This window comes from Trichosurus vulpecula, chromosome 5 (assembly GCF_011100635.1).
Source record: "Trichosurus vulpecula isolate mTriVul1 chromosome 5, mTriVul1.pri, whole genome shotgun sequence".
Lineage (NCBI taxonomy): Eukaryota > Metazoa > Chordata > Mammalia > Diprotodontia > Phalangeridae > Trichosurus > Trichosurus vulpecula.
The window spans coordinates 26,889,452-26,906,797 of NC_050577.1; the positions used below are offsets into that span (position 1 = coordinate 26,889,452).

The 17,346-nt window shown below is 37.5% G+C and overlaps 1 protein-coding gene across 1 annotated transcript in view; it reads right to left on the reverse strand.

Annotated features, from left to right (window-relative positions):
* Positions 1-17,346, reverse strand: part of ZCWPW2 (zinc finger CW-type and PWWP domain containing 2) — a gene marked incomplete at its 5' end in the record, with an annotated part of 102,701 nt that overhangs the window by 55,420 nt on the left and 29,935 nt on the right. Inside the window, 1 exon segment of the mRNA XM_036760480.1 lies at positions 3,825-3,939. Within this exon segment, the coding sequence (XP_036616375.1) occupies positions 3,825-3,939 (115 nt within the window).

Sequence of the window (17,346 nt, forward strand, 5' to 3'; positions counted from 1 at the left end):
TCACCCCTTTGGTTTGCTAGCATGACCTCCTATTCTTCACATCGGGTAGACATGATGCATGGCTCCTACCCCTTAGGTTTCAGGAACTTGGAATGTATGGAGCTGAAAGAGGAAAAGAGAGAGGAAGAGAGATACTCCTTGTGTGGGAAGACTTCTTCCACAGATGTTCCTGCAGAACTGCCTGGCTAGCTCAGACTCAGTTTCAAGGTTGTGAGTCTATATGGATGTCAGATCTTTGGAGACATAGTGAGGCATAAGAGCTCTGGCTTTGGAGTCGTGAAGGAGTGAGCTCAAGTCCTGTCCCTGACACATACTGGCCCACACCGATCCTCTTACCAGAGTTGGCTCGTTGCCAAGGGGAGCACTTGATTGTAGTTATTTCAGGGATATTCGGTGGGCTGACCCCCAAAATCACTTCTCCAAACTTCGCCATTATCTGGATGGCAATGTGATTCTTACATCATCCAGGTTTGGAACCTTAGAGTAATACTGGACTCTTCCCTCTCACTCAGCTCCTATAGCAAACTAGTTGAATAGTATTGCCAATCAAGTTTCCATAACATCTCTCATATTTGTCCCCTTTGTTCAGCTCTCAAAGCCTTTCCTCTAGTTCATCACCTACGGTGTAGCTTATTGACTCTCCTAGGCTCTAAGCTCTTCCTTCTCAAACTATTTTCCACACAGCTTCCAAATTAATGTTTAAAACCCAGGTCTGACCCCTACTTGAAAGCATTCAAAGGTTTTTTATTGGCTTTAAGATACAGTTCAAAATTGTTAGTCTAGCATTTTTATATAGTTTTCTACAATCTATTACCCACCCACCTTGCCAGGTGGCAAGGTAACCTACTACTACTACTACTACTACTACTACTACTACTACTACTACCACCAGCACTACCACTACTACCACTACTACCACTACTACTACCACCACCACTACCACTACTACCACTACTACCACTACTACTACTACTGCCACCACCACTACCACCACTACCACTACTACCACTACTACTACTACTACTACTACTACTACTACTACTACTACCACCACTACCACTACTACTATTACTACTACTACTACTTGTTCATCCTTTGTTTTGAAAAAGACCAATAACATCACAGAGTGATGTCTTAACTTTCAGGCGAATTGGATTTAAGTGAGGCAGAGTTGCACAAAATCTTCATCCTCACTCTCTCTTCTATAGTCCTCCCTGAACAACCCATATACCTCACTACTACTACTACTACTATTATTACTACTACTACTATTACTACCACTACACTATATACTATATACATACCACTGATGTACTATACTACTACTGTATTATGATATATTACCATTAATAACAGCTAATGATAGCTAATATTTATATAGCTTTTAAGTTCATCAAGCATTTTAATATATTCTCATTTAATACAAAAATAAAGAAGTCAATAAAAATTTATTTTAAAGAGAGTGCCCAGAGTACCCATATATATGATAGTGAGGTGCTTGGAAGCCAACTTGGGAGGGATGAGTAGGATGACAGAGAATGAAAAGCAGGTATTGGAGGCATGAGTAAAGGAGAGTCTCACATGAATGTGGAGCTTGGGTGTCACAAGCGTGTGTTGGGATTGGAAGTTGGAGTGAGGATGGAGAGCATGTCAAAAAGCCAGTTTGAGGGCCGAAATCTTGAAATGGCTGTGTTTTATTTTGGAAGTAGAATAAGAATACATACTGAAGCATTCTGCTACCTGAAGATGAAAACTAAGGAGTAGAAAATGTACGTGGTGGTAGGGCTTCTGGAGTGGTTGCTGGGCTGAGGTAGAGAGGTGGCCCAATGAATATGGGCTTGGAATCAGGATGAACCTGAGTTTGAATACAGACTCACATTCTTACTAGCTGTGTGACCCAAAGAGAACCATTTCACTGCTTTATGTCTCAGTTTCCCCATCTGTAAAACAAGTATAATAATAATACCTACCTCCCCTCAGGGTTGTGAGGATAAAGTGATATGTTTCTAAAGCACTTTGTAAGCCTTAAAGCATTCTATAAAAGATTCTATTAGTAGTAATAGACATAGTAGTAGCAGCAAAAGTGGCAACCCCCTTAGTACATGCCCATAAAGAGGAAACAATGAGAATAAGAAGTAAAGGTTTTATCTAAGTGTAGGCACTCCCTCCTCTACCCCCAACCCCATCAGGGATTTGATTCCCTGCCCCCAACCCCAATCTGGTTGATGTCATCACTGGGTATAATCGCAGAAGATAGAAAGTTTTGATACAATAAAAAGATTTCTAAGTCCTGGTTAATGAGAGGTTTAGTTTAAGAAAGGGCAAATCCAACAAAATCATGGAATCTTACGAAGCAGAGAGGAGCTTAGAGTCTGTCTTGTCCAACCTCTCAGCCATCACATGAGTTCTCTCTATAATATCCCCTGTATTTGGTTACCCAGTCTCTGTTTGAACACTTCCAATGATGAGGTCCTCCTATTCGTAAAGTGCTTGCAAACCTTAATGCCCCGTGTAAATCCTAAGTGATGATGATGATGATGATGATGATGATGATGATAAAGATGATTAAAATTTCTCTATTAAAGTAGGTCCATATATAACTGAAAAGCCCTATTTTTAAGAGTGCGTCAAACTCTTTCCTTGAAACTTCTAACCACTCTAGTCCAACAAGCCATTAGTCCTAATTCAAAATCACCTCAAACCCTTGGAGTTCGCTCTAACAGGACTTGCCCTATGTTTATGTTGTGTTTACCTACCATAGAGAAATTGGAAATTGAATCATTCTACAGAATACCATTGATACCTAGTAAGAAAAGTTTCTCTGAATTCCGGAAAAGGCCACCTTCTGTAGAAAGCGTAGCCAAGTTGTCTGTGGGGATTAAGACATTTCACTTTTAGAGATAAAAGAAAAATTCAAGGCGAGATTAACAGCTTCAGGGCTTGCTTTAGGATAAATGAAGCAGCCTGGGTCCTGAAGCTCTCAAAGTTGGAAGGCAACATCAAATAAAAGAAAGAAATGAGGGAGTGAGTGACACATTGCCTGCGTCCAGACTTTTTAAAAATGACAGTCAACATTCTGAGTAAGACAAAAACATGTTTTCCAATGGCCCCTTGGGCTGCAATTATCCCTAGCCACTTCTTTTTATTAATGTGTCAAACGTGAAAATCAAAAATATTAAGGAGAAATAAAATAGCTATGTTGACTTGATAGAAAAAAATGAGTGGCATTACCTGCCCAGTCAATGACATCACAACTGCCAGGGTTGCTTCAGAAATCTGAGAATTTTCACTAAAAACAGCTCCTTAAAAATATGTCCCTATCCAACTCAAAAAAAAAAGAAATCCCAATATTGCCTTGGACTTTCTTTTTAAGATGTACAACTGCATTTGGCATGTTGGAAAACATTTACTTTTAGAAGTATTGTAGACGAGCCCTAAAAACATCGAGTTTACAGTTTAGAGAGATAGATGGACAGACAGACAGACAGATAGATGATTGATAGATAGATAGACAGACAGACTTTTTTATTTTTAATTCTATGGCTTTTAATTTTGAACTACATTATTCTGAGATCCACAAGAGGGCCTATGAACATATTACAAAAGAACAAATGGAAAGAGGTGCTTGATGAAAATAATCTCATGTAACATTTTGTTTAGTTCACTCAGTGTATGATTCAGTATAGATGTATCCATACAAATATGTATGTTTGTATGTATATGTGTCAGTATATATACATAGAACCTGGCACACACGTATATGGAGACTTATGACTCAAAGTTACTTGACTCAATCTTCATTTTGGAAATAAAAGTGACCATACCTCTTTTTGATAGAAGACACATCTCCAGTCTTTGCTCATGAGAAAATGCATATAACAGGTATGCTTCTTGTAGAGCACTTTCATACCATCTTTTATTAAGTTTGCATTTTTCTGGCTGTGGAAATTCAGAAATAGAATCAGCTTCTTTTAAAAAAAACCTAAATGTTTTAGAATTACCTTAATTTGTTTAGCTACATTGGTCTAAAATTATATCTAATTTTATTCATGTTACTTTAGATTCCTATTTTTGTATCCAGTTCATATTTGATAGAGCATTTTTAGATATAGAAAAATCTGCGGAAAGTTTTCATACTAACACTCTGAAGTCATCAGGATCCTATAGTACAAGAGAAATCATCTCAAATTTAGGAGGTGATAGGCAAATATAATCTACTCAAGCTATACTACAAAGAATGAATATATGTTAAAAAAATAATTGATTAAATTTTCAAGAGGCAGAAAAATGACTTAAATGGTAGAAAGCTGTAATAAAAATGATTACAGGAAACCTCACACTCCTCTTTAGTTTTAGCTGCATAACAGGAAGTATTTTGACCTCATTACACTTCTATAACACTTAAGTATGTTACTCTTCCCAAAGTTTTATTAGCTTAATTTTTATGTATTTTTAAAACTCAACTAAAAAAACTGCAAAGTACACTTTTTAAAGATTTTTTAAAATTTTAATGCGAAAGTACCAAAAATATTCAAATGTTCTAGTTTATGTTTCTCTCTCCCCTTAAAAAACTACTATAACATACAAACTAATATTTTAATCTTTTAATTCCTAACAGTGATTACTTAAAGGAAATCACATGTCTGCTTCAAGGACATAAGGTAATTGGAATCACACTCCTCCATGCAGAAATAGTAATGATAATTCATAAACACAATTAATTACAGAATCTCAGAATGGGAAGGGCCTTTTTGGACATTTTTTATCTAATTTACCCTATGCTATAATGGGAAATTCTTCTAGAAGTTTCTCACCAAGTTGTGAATGTTCCAGGAACCTATGACCTCCTGAAGACAGCCTGTGTTGCCATTGAGCAACTAATTGTAGGAACTTTTTCCTTGCATCAACCTGAAATGTCTCCTTCTGTGACTTCCTGTTGCTCCTAGCTCTGCCTTCTGAGTTCAAACAGAATAAGTCAAATCCCACATGACATCCTTTCAAACACTTCAAAGGCCGAGCGTATCACCCTTGTCTTCTCTGATTGAGGTTAAACATCAACAGTTCCTTCCATCAATTGTTCTGGCTTGACACTGAAGCCCTCACTGCCCTAGTAGCCTTCTTCTAGATTCATTCCAGTTCATCAATGCCATAGATATGTATGTTCTGGTGTGTATACTTTATATACATGTATATATGTACACATAGCTAATTATTAGAGTGAACAGATTATATGCTCACACATGTCTGTAATCAATCCAAAGGGATATCTTAAGTATAAGTACACAGGTGAGTACAAAGGCCTGGGTTTAAAGGACTGATTCATTTGGAGAGAACTAAGAAAATAATATTATTTTGCCAATCTAAGAATCTCTCAATTTTCTATAAGAATCCCACCTGCCTCATTCTATGTGATATATTGTACTAAATATTCTCAGTTTCAAGTAATAGATATTGGTATGAATTAGATCACATTTAGAATTACTAATTTTTTAGCAAAACATTACAGGGGCCTCCCATGATACCATGAGAGGTTCCATTTTAGACATGGCTTCCCAGATTCTTATGAGTAGAGATGGAAGGGACCTAAGAGGCCATCTACTCCAATGCCTTTGATTAACAGATGAAGACACAGAGGCAATGAAGGGTGAGGGGACTTTCCTGAGGCTACACAGAGATTCTAGTCAGAGCCAGAGCTGATTCAAACCCAAAAACTCATACTTCCAATTCAATGCTCTTTTTACTGCCTCTGATGGAAGAAAACTACATTCTTGACTCAGGGCCCCATTCTGTACAGAAGAGACCAGGCAAAAACCACAAATCAAATGATGACATTTACAATCAAAGATTTATAGCTAGAAGGAACCTTAGAAGTCACTTCTGACCCTCTCACATTCTAGATGAGGAAACCAGGGCTTGGCAAGATCATGAAGGGTGTGTGGAAGTCATATAGACCCCCCAGTCCCCTGGAGAAAGGTAACCAAGATCCTTGGAGTGAGGGTGGGGAAGGAACTCTCACTCTAAAGATTGTGGAGGCAGGACTTTCTTGAGTCCCTATAGAAGGGCTCTCAGAACAACTCTGTGCCTCCCTTGACAGACAGTGGAGGAAGTGGCTGGGAGCACAGGTGCTTGCAGCTCCCTGCCTCCTCAGCTATTCCAAAGTCACAGCTCCATTCTGCCCCATACAGCTTTGGCTCATAATTAGAGTCTTGACACTGGTCTGGGCCAATGATGTTCACCTCAGTCTTGCCATTCCATGAGACCTGACTTGCTCCTTTATCTTGCTTCATTCAAGACTCCTTGGGCTTCAAACCCTGCCCCCTCTCTGCTCACCCCAGCTGCATGCCTTGATGCTCTTTTAGAATGAGCCGTCTCAGAGATGGCTGGGCCTGGGGGTATACATGGGAGGGGAGGAGTATTTAACACATGCTCCCCACCTAGGTGGCATTACAAAAGGATGCCAGAGGCAGCTGTCATGAGATATCCTCCCAGCCCTCTCCACCCTGGTTCTGGAACTCAGACTCTGATATGAGCAATGGTAAGCAACTTTCTTAAGCTTTTCTGCTGTACACGACTCCCCACACTATCCAACCGCACACTGCAGTTTTCTGAGGCTGGAGATAAACATTGATTCACGTTCCATCATGCACACGTGTTTCAGGCTCTGCTAAGGCTTGAGAAGGGAAGGGTCAAAATACTGCTGGGGACTGAGGCAAAAGCTTCAAGACCTGTGTGGGTGTAATTGTCATCCGAGCAAAGTTCTGTCCCCCTGACAATAACAATATTTAAAGCTTCCTTCTGTTCTTTTAAACTAGGTAGTTAGGAGACCAAAGGTGAGGCATCTTTCTTAGCTCTGGCTTTGCACACTTGGTAGAAGATGATTAAGCTCAACCATACGATTCTAGCATACCCCCCTCAAACAAAAAGATTTCAACCGTAGCACACCCCATCTCTACCCACTCTGTCTTTCACTTGAGGCCAGGTTGAGTTTGTTCCAAGAAACTCATAACAAATCTTGAAAAGCTAAACTCCCTTCATTTAGGAGTTCAGTGACATTCATGGTCAAATCTAGAACTCTACATCTTTATAATGTTGAGGGGAACATGGCAGAGTGGGCAGAACACTTGATTTGGAGTCAGAAGGCTAGGGTTTGCTTCTTAAATCAGTAACCTTGACCAAGTCCCTGAACTTCTTTGAATCTTGCTATTTTCATTTGTTAAATATGGATAATAGCTGTGCTACTGATTTCATAGGGTGGTTTGAGGAAAGTGTTTCATAATCTATAAAATAGAGCATAAATGGGAGCTATTACATTTGTAATCTTTCAGAGTCAAAAGGAATACATTTCTGTTTCTACAATTCAGTGAACAATATCAAGTGCAGTTTGGGGGGAAAAAAGTACTGTCCGTAGATATTTTTCTGAAACAGGAAAGGAGAAAGGAAAGGAGAGAGAAGAGGAGAGGAGAAGAGATGGAATCAGTTGGTTAACAAGCATTTATTAAGCACCTACTGTGTGCCAGAAATGTACTAAGCTGGGGATACAAAGAAAGGCAAAAAGCAGTGCCTGCTCTCAAGGAGCTCCCAATCTAATTGGAAGAGAGAGGATAAAGGAGGGAAGGAAAAAAGGAGAAGGACCTTATTGCCATTCATGATGCAAATAATAAATTAAATTTTTTTTAATCAAAATTAATCAAAATCAAAATTTTTAATCAAAATTATAAGTTTGTTATTCAGTCTTTTCAGCTGTGTCTGACTCATCATGACCCATTTGGGGTTTTCTTGGCAAACATACTGGAGTGGTTTACCATTTCTTTATCCAGCTCATTTTACAGATGAGGAAACTGAGGCCAACAGGGTTAAGTCACTTGCCCAGGGTCACACAGCTAATAAGTGCCTGAGGCCAGATTTGAACTCAGGAAGATGAGCTGCCCCCTCTCTACTTAGCTGCCTCTCCTTACTAATTTAGGGCATTTTTATACTAAAGTGATAACCAAAAAACATATATGATACAGGAATTCTAAAATTAAACACCTGATAAGGCACTGAGAACTTTAAATGAAATGAGAAATACCATTTTGGAAAGGCTATCAGAAATACCTCACCAATAACTTAAGAAGACATGAAGAAAACAAACATGGTATTTGAGAACCCTTATGAACTCCCCAGTAGGTCTGTGCCATCTAGTGGTAAGACAAATAAACAGTTTTAGAATCATATACTAAAGAGGTCTTTGCTATCTCTTCTATAATGAATTATGGATTCCCAAATAAGAATCTTCTACTTTAAAAAAAATCCAAATTGCCTACAAAGTAATTCATTTCCTCTCAAATTAAAAGAAAATGTCAGTAAGATGAACTCTTGAACATTTCAAAACATACCTGAATAGTTCACATATTTTCATTTATTTTCTTTCTGCAATAATTATCAGAGAAATGTTTGATATAATTTCATCTCCAAAAAGTTATACTTGGGGAGGTTTTGACATTACTATTATCTTACAGTAGTTGAAAACCACTCTTTGAAATTGGAACCTAGGGGTAGCAAACTGTAAAGCCCATGGGCACACAACTTATAAGTGTCAGAGTTAGGATTTGAACCCCAGTCTAGAGCTCTGATGCATATTAGTCTTATGACTTATATGACTAGTATATGTGACTGGTATATAAATGACTTCATCTTCTAACCCCTGCTCTCTCTTTCGTAAAATAAGAACAGTATTAATATTTATATTCCTTGCTTTTCAATGTTGGTATAGAGAATGTTTTCTTTTCTCCTGGCTCCCCTCCTGACTCTCTGGACTTCTCCAGCAGCCTTCCCACTCTGTCCTTAATGCTTCCTCTTCCATTTTTCAGCTTCCTTTTGGGTATCGTCTTTTCCCATTAAAAAAGTAAACTGCTAGAAAGCAGGGACTGTCTCTCGTTTGTTTGTTTGTATTTATAAAAGCAGCTGGTAGCACAGTGGATTGAACACTAGGCCCAGAGGCAGGAAGATCTGAGTTCAAATCTAGTCTCAGATCCTTACTATCTGTGTAACCCTTTGGCAAGTCATTTAACCTAATTTTCCTCAACTGTAAGATGGGGATAATAATAGCACCTACCTCACAGGGTTGTTATAAGGATCATAATATAAAAGATAATAATATAATATAAATAATATAACATAAAGGATCATAAAATAAAACATATGAGATATATATAACATATATGAAATATATGAGATAATAATAGAAAGTACTTAGCATAGTGCCTGGCACATAGGTGTTATATAAAATGCTCCTTCCTTTCCCATAGCACAGTGCCTGGTAGATAGTAAGTGCTTAATAAAGGTTTTATCTGTCCATCTGTCTTGTAGTCCTTCCCTTGCTTATAGAGATGTTATTACTCTAAAGGAAGCACTTCAGCATTGACAGGGAAACATGCATGTACTGCTGTTGATAATGATAAGTTAGAAAGGACCCAATCTAGCATTTCATATTAGCATAAACTAGAAAATGTGCTTTAAAGAATTTGAAGTGATAGTATGGTTATTAAATGACACTTTCAAATGCTCTAACATTTAACAACACTGATGTTCAACTTGAAAATTAAAACCTTCATATCAAGGTCAAGAAAAGAGAGATTAATAGGTTCAACAAAGTTTAAACAGGAGCTAAACTGCTCTCCAGACACAAAGGCTTCCTCATTTTATGCACACACGCACTCTATCTTCTGCCTCGGTATCTCTGTCCTGGCTGCTCCTCAGGTCTGGAATGCACATCCTTCACACCTCTGCCTCTTGGAATTCCTAGTTTTCTTCAAGATTCGGTTCAAATGTCACTTCTTATATGAAGCCTTTCCTGATCCCCCCAAATACTAGTACCTTCCCTCCTAAAACTACCCTGTATTCATTCTGTATATGTTGTGCATATGCTTATATTTGTATATGTTTTCATCATTAAAATGAAGACTCCTTGAAGATAGGCAATATTTTACTTTTGTCTTTGTGGCCCCAGAACTCAGCATAGTACCTGGCAAATTATAAGCATTTCTAAGTGTTTTTTGATGGATTGCTGGACACTTTTTCAGAGCAGGAGACTCTATGTTGTACATGTTTGCACAGCCAAACTAGAATTAAAGGACAGCTATATTTCACACTTAACAAAATACTGTTAAGTGCCTGTTGATGTCCAATACTTTACAAAATATAAACGTTACTGTTTATGGGATAAATATGGGACAAATTTGGTGTGTCTTAGTCATGAATATGAACGCACAGAAGGTTAAAGAGGTGCGTGGCTAGGCCCAGGAGGGAGGCTCTGCCCTGTGAATCCCCCAAAATTCATAGGCTTGCCATACCTTGAAAAAGGTGGAGAAAAGCGTTGTCCCAAATAATCTTTTCCCATCAAGATGATACATCAAGAAAATAGTGATGGGCTTCTTGGCTGCATTTTAACCCATTGCAATTTGATTTCCATCCCCACCACTCTACTGAAACAGCTTTTCCAAAGTTATTATTGAACCTTCTTACTGCACATTGTAATAACCTTTCCTCCTCCCACCCTCCCCCACACCATCTGCATAGTTCCTTTGGAGGCATCCACACCTCCTTTAGAGTCTTTTCTCTTAGCTTCAATGGCCTTGCACATGATGATTCTCTTTCCACCTCTTCTTCCCTGCTGCTGCCTACTTCCTCATGCAACTTCCTCCCTCTTAAACATGAATGTCCCACAGGGTTTTGCTATTTGCCATCTTCTTTTCTCTCTACATTTTTTAAATTCACTTCCATGACCTCACCTATCAGCTCCATACAGATACACATACACACACACAGATTTAGCTGGAGTCCTGAAAATACCTTAAACCCAACATTTTCGAAAACAAAAGCTCCATCTTTCCTCCAACATTTGCTTCTCTTCCCTTAATTTCTTTATTTGTATTAATGGCCACCACCATCTCCCAGGTTCCCAGACTCATAACATTTAAATCATCTTCAAATTATTCACCTTTCTTACCTCAGACTTCCAGTCGGATACCAAATCCTGTCCAATCTACACCTTCCACAGTATCTCCTTTATCTATCACCTCCTTGCTCTTCTTACTACAACTATCTGAGTTCAGGTATTCATCATTTCTTCCTTGGAAGACACATCTATCCCCCACATTTTTACTTACCTAATCTTCCTAATGTACTAACTGATGGTGCCTTTCATCTATTCAAAAACCATTGATGATACTCCATTAGTTCAGGTTTTACAGAAGGGAAAGCTGGAAGGGACCTTGGCGATCACCTCCCCCCAACTTTGAAGATAAGGAAAATGAGGTCCAGAAGGAAAATGACTGGCCCACATTCCTCTTCCTTTACAACAGTCACTGCCTAATAAATAAAAAGCATAAACTACTTATCTTGGCATTCAAGGCCAATGACAATCTGGTTCTAACCTGCCCTTCCTGATTCATTTCACACAAATCCACTTCATATACTCAAGTTACAGCCAAACCAGACTAGTCTGCACTTCTTATTTATGTTCTGCTCCTCCCCATCTCTAGGCCTTCACTCAAACTGTTACCCGCATAACTCTTCAAATCATAGCCCATTACAATGCAGAAAATAATTTCTGTACATTTATTCCCCCCACTTTGATTGTAAGATCCTTGAGAAGAGGATCTCTGCTGTAATAATGTTCAATAAATGTCTTTTGAATTAAATTTAATTGATTAAGAAGTATAAGTATTTGCTCTTCCCAGTGAACATGTGAAGTTGAAACCTTAAAGGCACAATTCCTCTCAGGGCAACATTTCTTTCTTTTCTTTTTCTAAAGTTTTATTGATGCCTGTTGTTTTTATCATCATCCTTCAGATACACCTCTCCCCACTCCCTGAAACTCAGTAGGTTTTCCTTTTTGATAAAGAGAAAGACAGTAAAACAAAACTAGCTGATATAATGAGCACATCTGACAGTACACACAACATTCTATACCAAGAGTTTCCCACATATCCAACAAAAAGAAGTAGTGTAAAGCTATCCCTTCCACATCGTGACTTTCCCCATTGCAGTTTCAATATATCATGGATCAGCATAAGCAATTAAATGGAAATTTTGGGGGAGTTTTGCAGAAGCCACAGAAGATACATTAAGACCAGAAGATGACACAGAAAAACTTTAGAAACTTGGAGGTACATAAAATATATGTATTGCATTGTATAATATCAACCCAAATTTTACAATAAGGTGCTGTAAACACCTCATAAAAATAAAACAAAAAAAATCAGACCTTCTCTGGTATGAAAAGCAAAAAAAATTTTCAGCAGATTTCATGACCCTAGCCTCTGTGATGTGGAAGGGACAACTGTGCTTTTGCAACATATTTCTTCGCCTTCCCTCTAGAGCCAAGAAGAGTTATTTCAATTATTGCCCACAATTCAGTTGGGTAATATTTTTATTTGCATTGTTGTAATAATTTTCTTTGTTGTTTTCCTAATTCTACTCCCTCCAGGTTTTATCAGTTTATACGTGTTTCTCTGAATTCCTCACATTCTTTATTTCTTATGAGATAATTATATCCAATTACATTCAAATTGCCTAGCTATACCCCAATAAATGGGCACCTATATTGTTTCCATTTCTTTACTACCTGCCCCACCAAAATGCTGCTATGAATATTTTGATATAGGATATTTCTTTCTATCTTTGACTCCTAGGATCTTCACATCAAAAAATATGAACAGTTTATTGACTTTTCTCATATAATAACAAAATATTTTTTAAAAATAGTTGAACTACTTCAATTTTAACAACAATGTAGCATCATTAATATCTTCCTTCAATCCCTACAAGCTAGACTTTCTATCTTATAGCATACTTGCCAATTTGCTAAGTGGGAGGTGAAGCCTCAGAGCTGTTTTAATTTGCATTTCCCATCTCTTATTATCCCCAACAATTTTTAAGTTTTCCCAGCAGTTCTTGTCAAAAGTTCTTTCCTAAGTAGTTTATGATCTTGAACTTATCAAACTCTGGACACCCGAGTTCAATTGTTAGTAATTCTAGTTTACCTACTCTGCGCCACTGATCTGCTTACCTGTATTTCACTAGTACCAAATAATTGGGATGATTACAGCTTTACAGGTTGGAGATCTAGAAGTGCTACTCTCCTTTCATTCCTGCTTGACCCCTTCTTCCTCATTACTTATGGGGCAACTTTTCTAAAGACTGCACTGCCATGCCAGGATCAAAGAAGAAATTACTTTAAAGAGTAGTACAGGAAGAATTTCCTAACCATGAGTTTTATAAGATTTTAAAATAAAAATAGCACTGAATGAGCATATTTTCCTGGTATATTTTAAAGAATCAAATAGATACTGCCCCAAAGGGTTTGGGACACAATCTAAAAGTCAAGGGCTAGAACCCTTACACGGTTGTTGTGAGGATCAAATAAGACAAAGCACTTTGCAAATCTTAAAAGAACTATACAGATTTTAGCTATTATTCCTAGTTAAAATAATTAGATCTTAAAATAAATGGTCTCCATAAAAGCATTTTTACCCTGTAAATTCAGTAATTTCCAGTACTCTGAATCAGGAAATACAATAATATTGCTTCTTGAAAATGATAAGGTTAATTTTTAAACACTTTGAAAAATTATAATATGTGAGATTTGTTTGTACATTATGGATTCATATAAAAATTTGTCAGGATTTTTGCCTTTGTAAAAAGACTTTCTAGTTTAGGCAACTTAAATTTTATGTAATTTATAAAACTGGAAATCATGTGAACAGCAATTTCAATAAAATCACATGTGCCTATTCTAAACTCAATAATAAAAGAAGTCAAGCCAATGACCCCTAAAATTACCCCTTTGGAGACGATAGATTATTACAACTTTAGCTTTTAGTTTCACTAAAGGTATCTGGCTAGTAACTCAAATTTTAACAGGAGGATATTATAATCAATGCACAGTGTTAAGTACAATTGAAATTGAGAAACTTAAGTTTCAAAATCAAAATCAAGTCTACTAGAAATCTGGAAAACTAGAACCAAGAAGTAAAAGTTTATATAAAGGGCTTTGACTATTGTTTTATTGACTAAACTATTTATTGACTAAAACTATTGTTTTAAGTGCATTTGGCATAATTTCTTAGATGTTTGTCTCCGGAAATATGGGAACTAATGCTTAGCCATGAGCAGCCTAAAGGAATAAATGACAATTTTTTTCCTTTGGAATGAATCTTCACTAAAGAAAGTTTTTTTTTTTTAATTTTATTTTCCCGAAACACGTGTAAAAACAGTTTTTAACATTCATTTTTAAAATTTTGAGTTCCACATTCTTTCTCTCCCTCCCTTCTTTCCTCCCCTACTCCTCCTTGAGAAGGCAAGCAATTTGATATAGGTTATACATGTGCAGTCATGCAAAACATTTTCATATTAGTCCTGTTGTGAAAGGCAATACAGACAATAAAATGATGAAGAAAAACAAGAAGAAGAAAGAAGAAGAAGAGAGGAGGAAGAAGAAGGAGGAGGAGGAGGAAGAAAAGGAGGAGAAGAAGGAGGAGATAGAGGAGGAGGAGGAAGAGGAGGAGGAGGAGGAAGAAGAGGAGGAGGAGGAGGAAAGTTTAAAAAGGTATGTTTTGATCTATATTCAAACTCCATCAGTTCTTTTTCTAGGGTTGGTTAACATTTTTCATCATAAGTCCTTTGGAATTGTTTTAGATCACTGTATTGCTGACAATAACGAAGCCATTCACAGTTGCTCATCATACAATATTCCCGTTAATGTATTTAATGTTCTCATGGTTCTGCTCACTTCATTTTGCATCAATTCATGCAAGTCTTTGCTGGTTTATCTGAAAGTACCCTGCTGGTCATTTTTTACAACACAATAGTATTCCAATCACAATTATATACCATAACTTGTTCAGCCATTCCCCAGTTGATGGGCATCCCCTCCATTTCTAATTCTTTGCTACCACAAAAAGAAGTTGCTATAAATATTTTTTGTACATTTATGTCCTTTTCCTTTTTTAATATCTCTTTGGGATACAGACCTAGTAGTGGAATTGCTGGGTCAAAGGATATGCATAATTTTATAACCCTTTGGGTATAGTTCCAAATTGTTCTCCAGAATGGCTGGACTAGTTCACAACTCCACCAATAGTGCATTAGTGTTTCAATTTTCCCACATCCTCTCCAACATTTGTCATTTTTCCTTTTCTGTTATATTGGCCTGATAGGTATGAGGTGTTACCTCAGAGTTGTTTTAATTTGCATTTTTCTAATCAGTAGTTATTTTTAGCATTTTTCATATGACTATAGATAGCATTGATTATTTTATCTGGAAACTATCTGTTCTATCCCTTGACCATTTATCAGTTGGGGAATGACTTGTGTTCTTATCAGTTTTCTATATATTTGAGAAAGGAGGCTTTTATCGGAGAAACTTGAAGTAAAAAATTTTTCAAGTTATGAATATTGTACATGTGTCAGTCATTTATAGTTACGTGTGACTCTTTGTCTCCCCATTTTGAGTTTTCTTGGAAAAAAAATGCTGGAGTGGTCTGCCATTTCCTTCTTCAGCTCATTTTACAGTTGAGGAACTGAGGAAAACAAGGTTAAGTGACTTGCCTAGGGTCACACAGCTAGTAAGTGTCTGAAGGCAGATTTGAGCTGAAGAAGAGTCTACCTGACTCCAGGCCTAGCACTCTATCCACTGTGCCACTGTTGTGCCCTGCCCCCCCCCCAGTTTACCCTCCATCTTGCCCCAGCTCACCCCACTGTTTGTGTTCCCATCTCCACAGAAATCAGTTTGTGTTTTTTCCCTTTAAATAACCTGACCCTACCCCTGCTCGGAGCTGTTCAATTTGAGTCTTTGCTCTGAACAGTTGCACGCTTGAATAAATCCACATCAAAACTTATATCCGGGTCTGGCTAGCTTTTTTCGGCACACCACCACCTGCCTCCCACAGCTATGTATTTCCCTCCATCCTATTCTCTCTTCTTCTTCTTCTTCTGATTCTTCTTCTTCTTCTTCTTCTTCTTCTTCTTCTTCTTCTTCTCTCTCTCTCTCTCTCTCTCTCTCTCTCTCTCTCTCTCTCTCTCTCTCTCTCCCTCCTCTCCCTCTCCCTCTCTTTCTTCGCTCTGTCCATCCTCAGAAGTGTACTGCTTCTGACCACCACCTCCCCCAATTTGCCCTCCCTTCTATCAGTCCCCCTCCCTTTTCTTCCTCCTTTCTTTTCCCTCCTACTTTCCTGCAGGGTAAGACAGATTTTTATACCTAACTTAGTGTGTATGTTACTCCCTATTTGAGCCAATTCCAATAATACTAAGGTTCAAGTAGTGCCCACTCCATCTTCCTCATCTCCTACACTATAAAAGCTCTTTCACACCATTTTTATATGAGACAATTTACCCCATTCTACCTCTCCCTTCCCCATTCTCCCAGTGTATTCCTCTTTCTCACTCCTTAATTTTATTTTTTAGATATCATCCCAACATATTAAACTCACACCCATGTGCTCTATGTATACTCCTTCTAACTGTCTGAATAATGAGAAACTTCTTAGGAGTTACAAGTACCATCTTCCCATGTAGAAATGTAAACAGTTTAACCTTACTGAATCCCTTATGATTTCTCTTTTTTATTTACTTTTTTATGCTTCTCTTGAGTCTTGTATTTGAAAGATCTATTTTCCCAGCTGAGCTGGGTTTTTTGTGTGTGAAATATTTTACATTTTCTTCTACTTTTTCATTCTTTTGCTTTTGTTTTATTGTTTCTTAATGTGCCATAGAGTCATTAGCTTCCATTTTCCTCAATTCTAGTTTTTAAGGAATTATTTTCTTCATTAAGCTTTTTTACCTTTTTTTCCATTTGGCCAATTTTGAGCAGTTGTCTTCAGTGGATTTTTGTGCTTCTTTTTTGGCCTATTCTGTTTTTTTAAGGTATTGGTTTTCCTCAGTATTTTTTGTGCCTCCTTTACCAAGCTGTTGATTGTTTTCCTAATTTTCCTAATTTTCTTGCATCACTCTCATTTTTTCCCAATTTTTCCTCTACCTCTCTTAATTGATTTTTAAAATTCCCTCCAGGAATTCTTTTTGGTCCTGAGACCAATTCACATTTTTCTTTTATGCTCTGAATGTAGCAGTTTTGACTTTGTTGCCTTCTAAGCTTGTTTTTTGATCTTCCCTGTTACCATTGTAACCAGGTTCTTTATTTGTTATTTGCTCATTTTTCCAGCCTATTTCTTGACGTTTAACTATATTAAGTTTGGCTCTGTTCCCACAGCAGAGGGGGCACTGTCCCAAGCTTCAGGTTTTTTGTGCAGTTACTTTCCGAACTAGTTCTGGAGGTCTGTAAGTTTTCAGTTCTTCCAAGGTGGTATG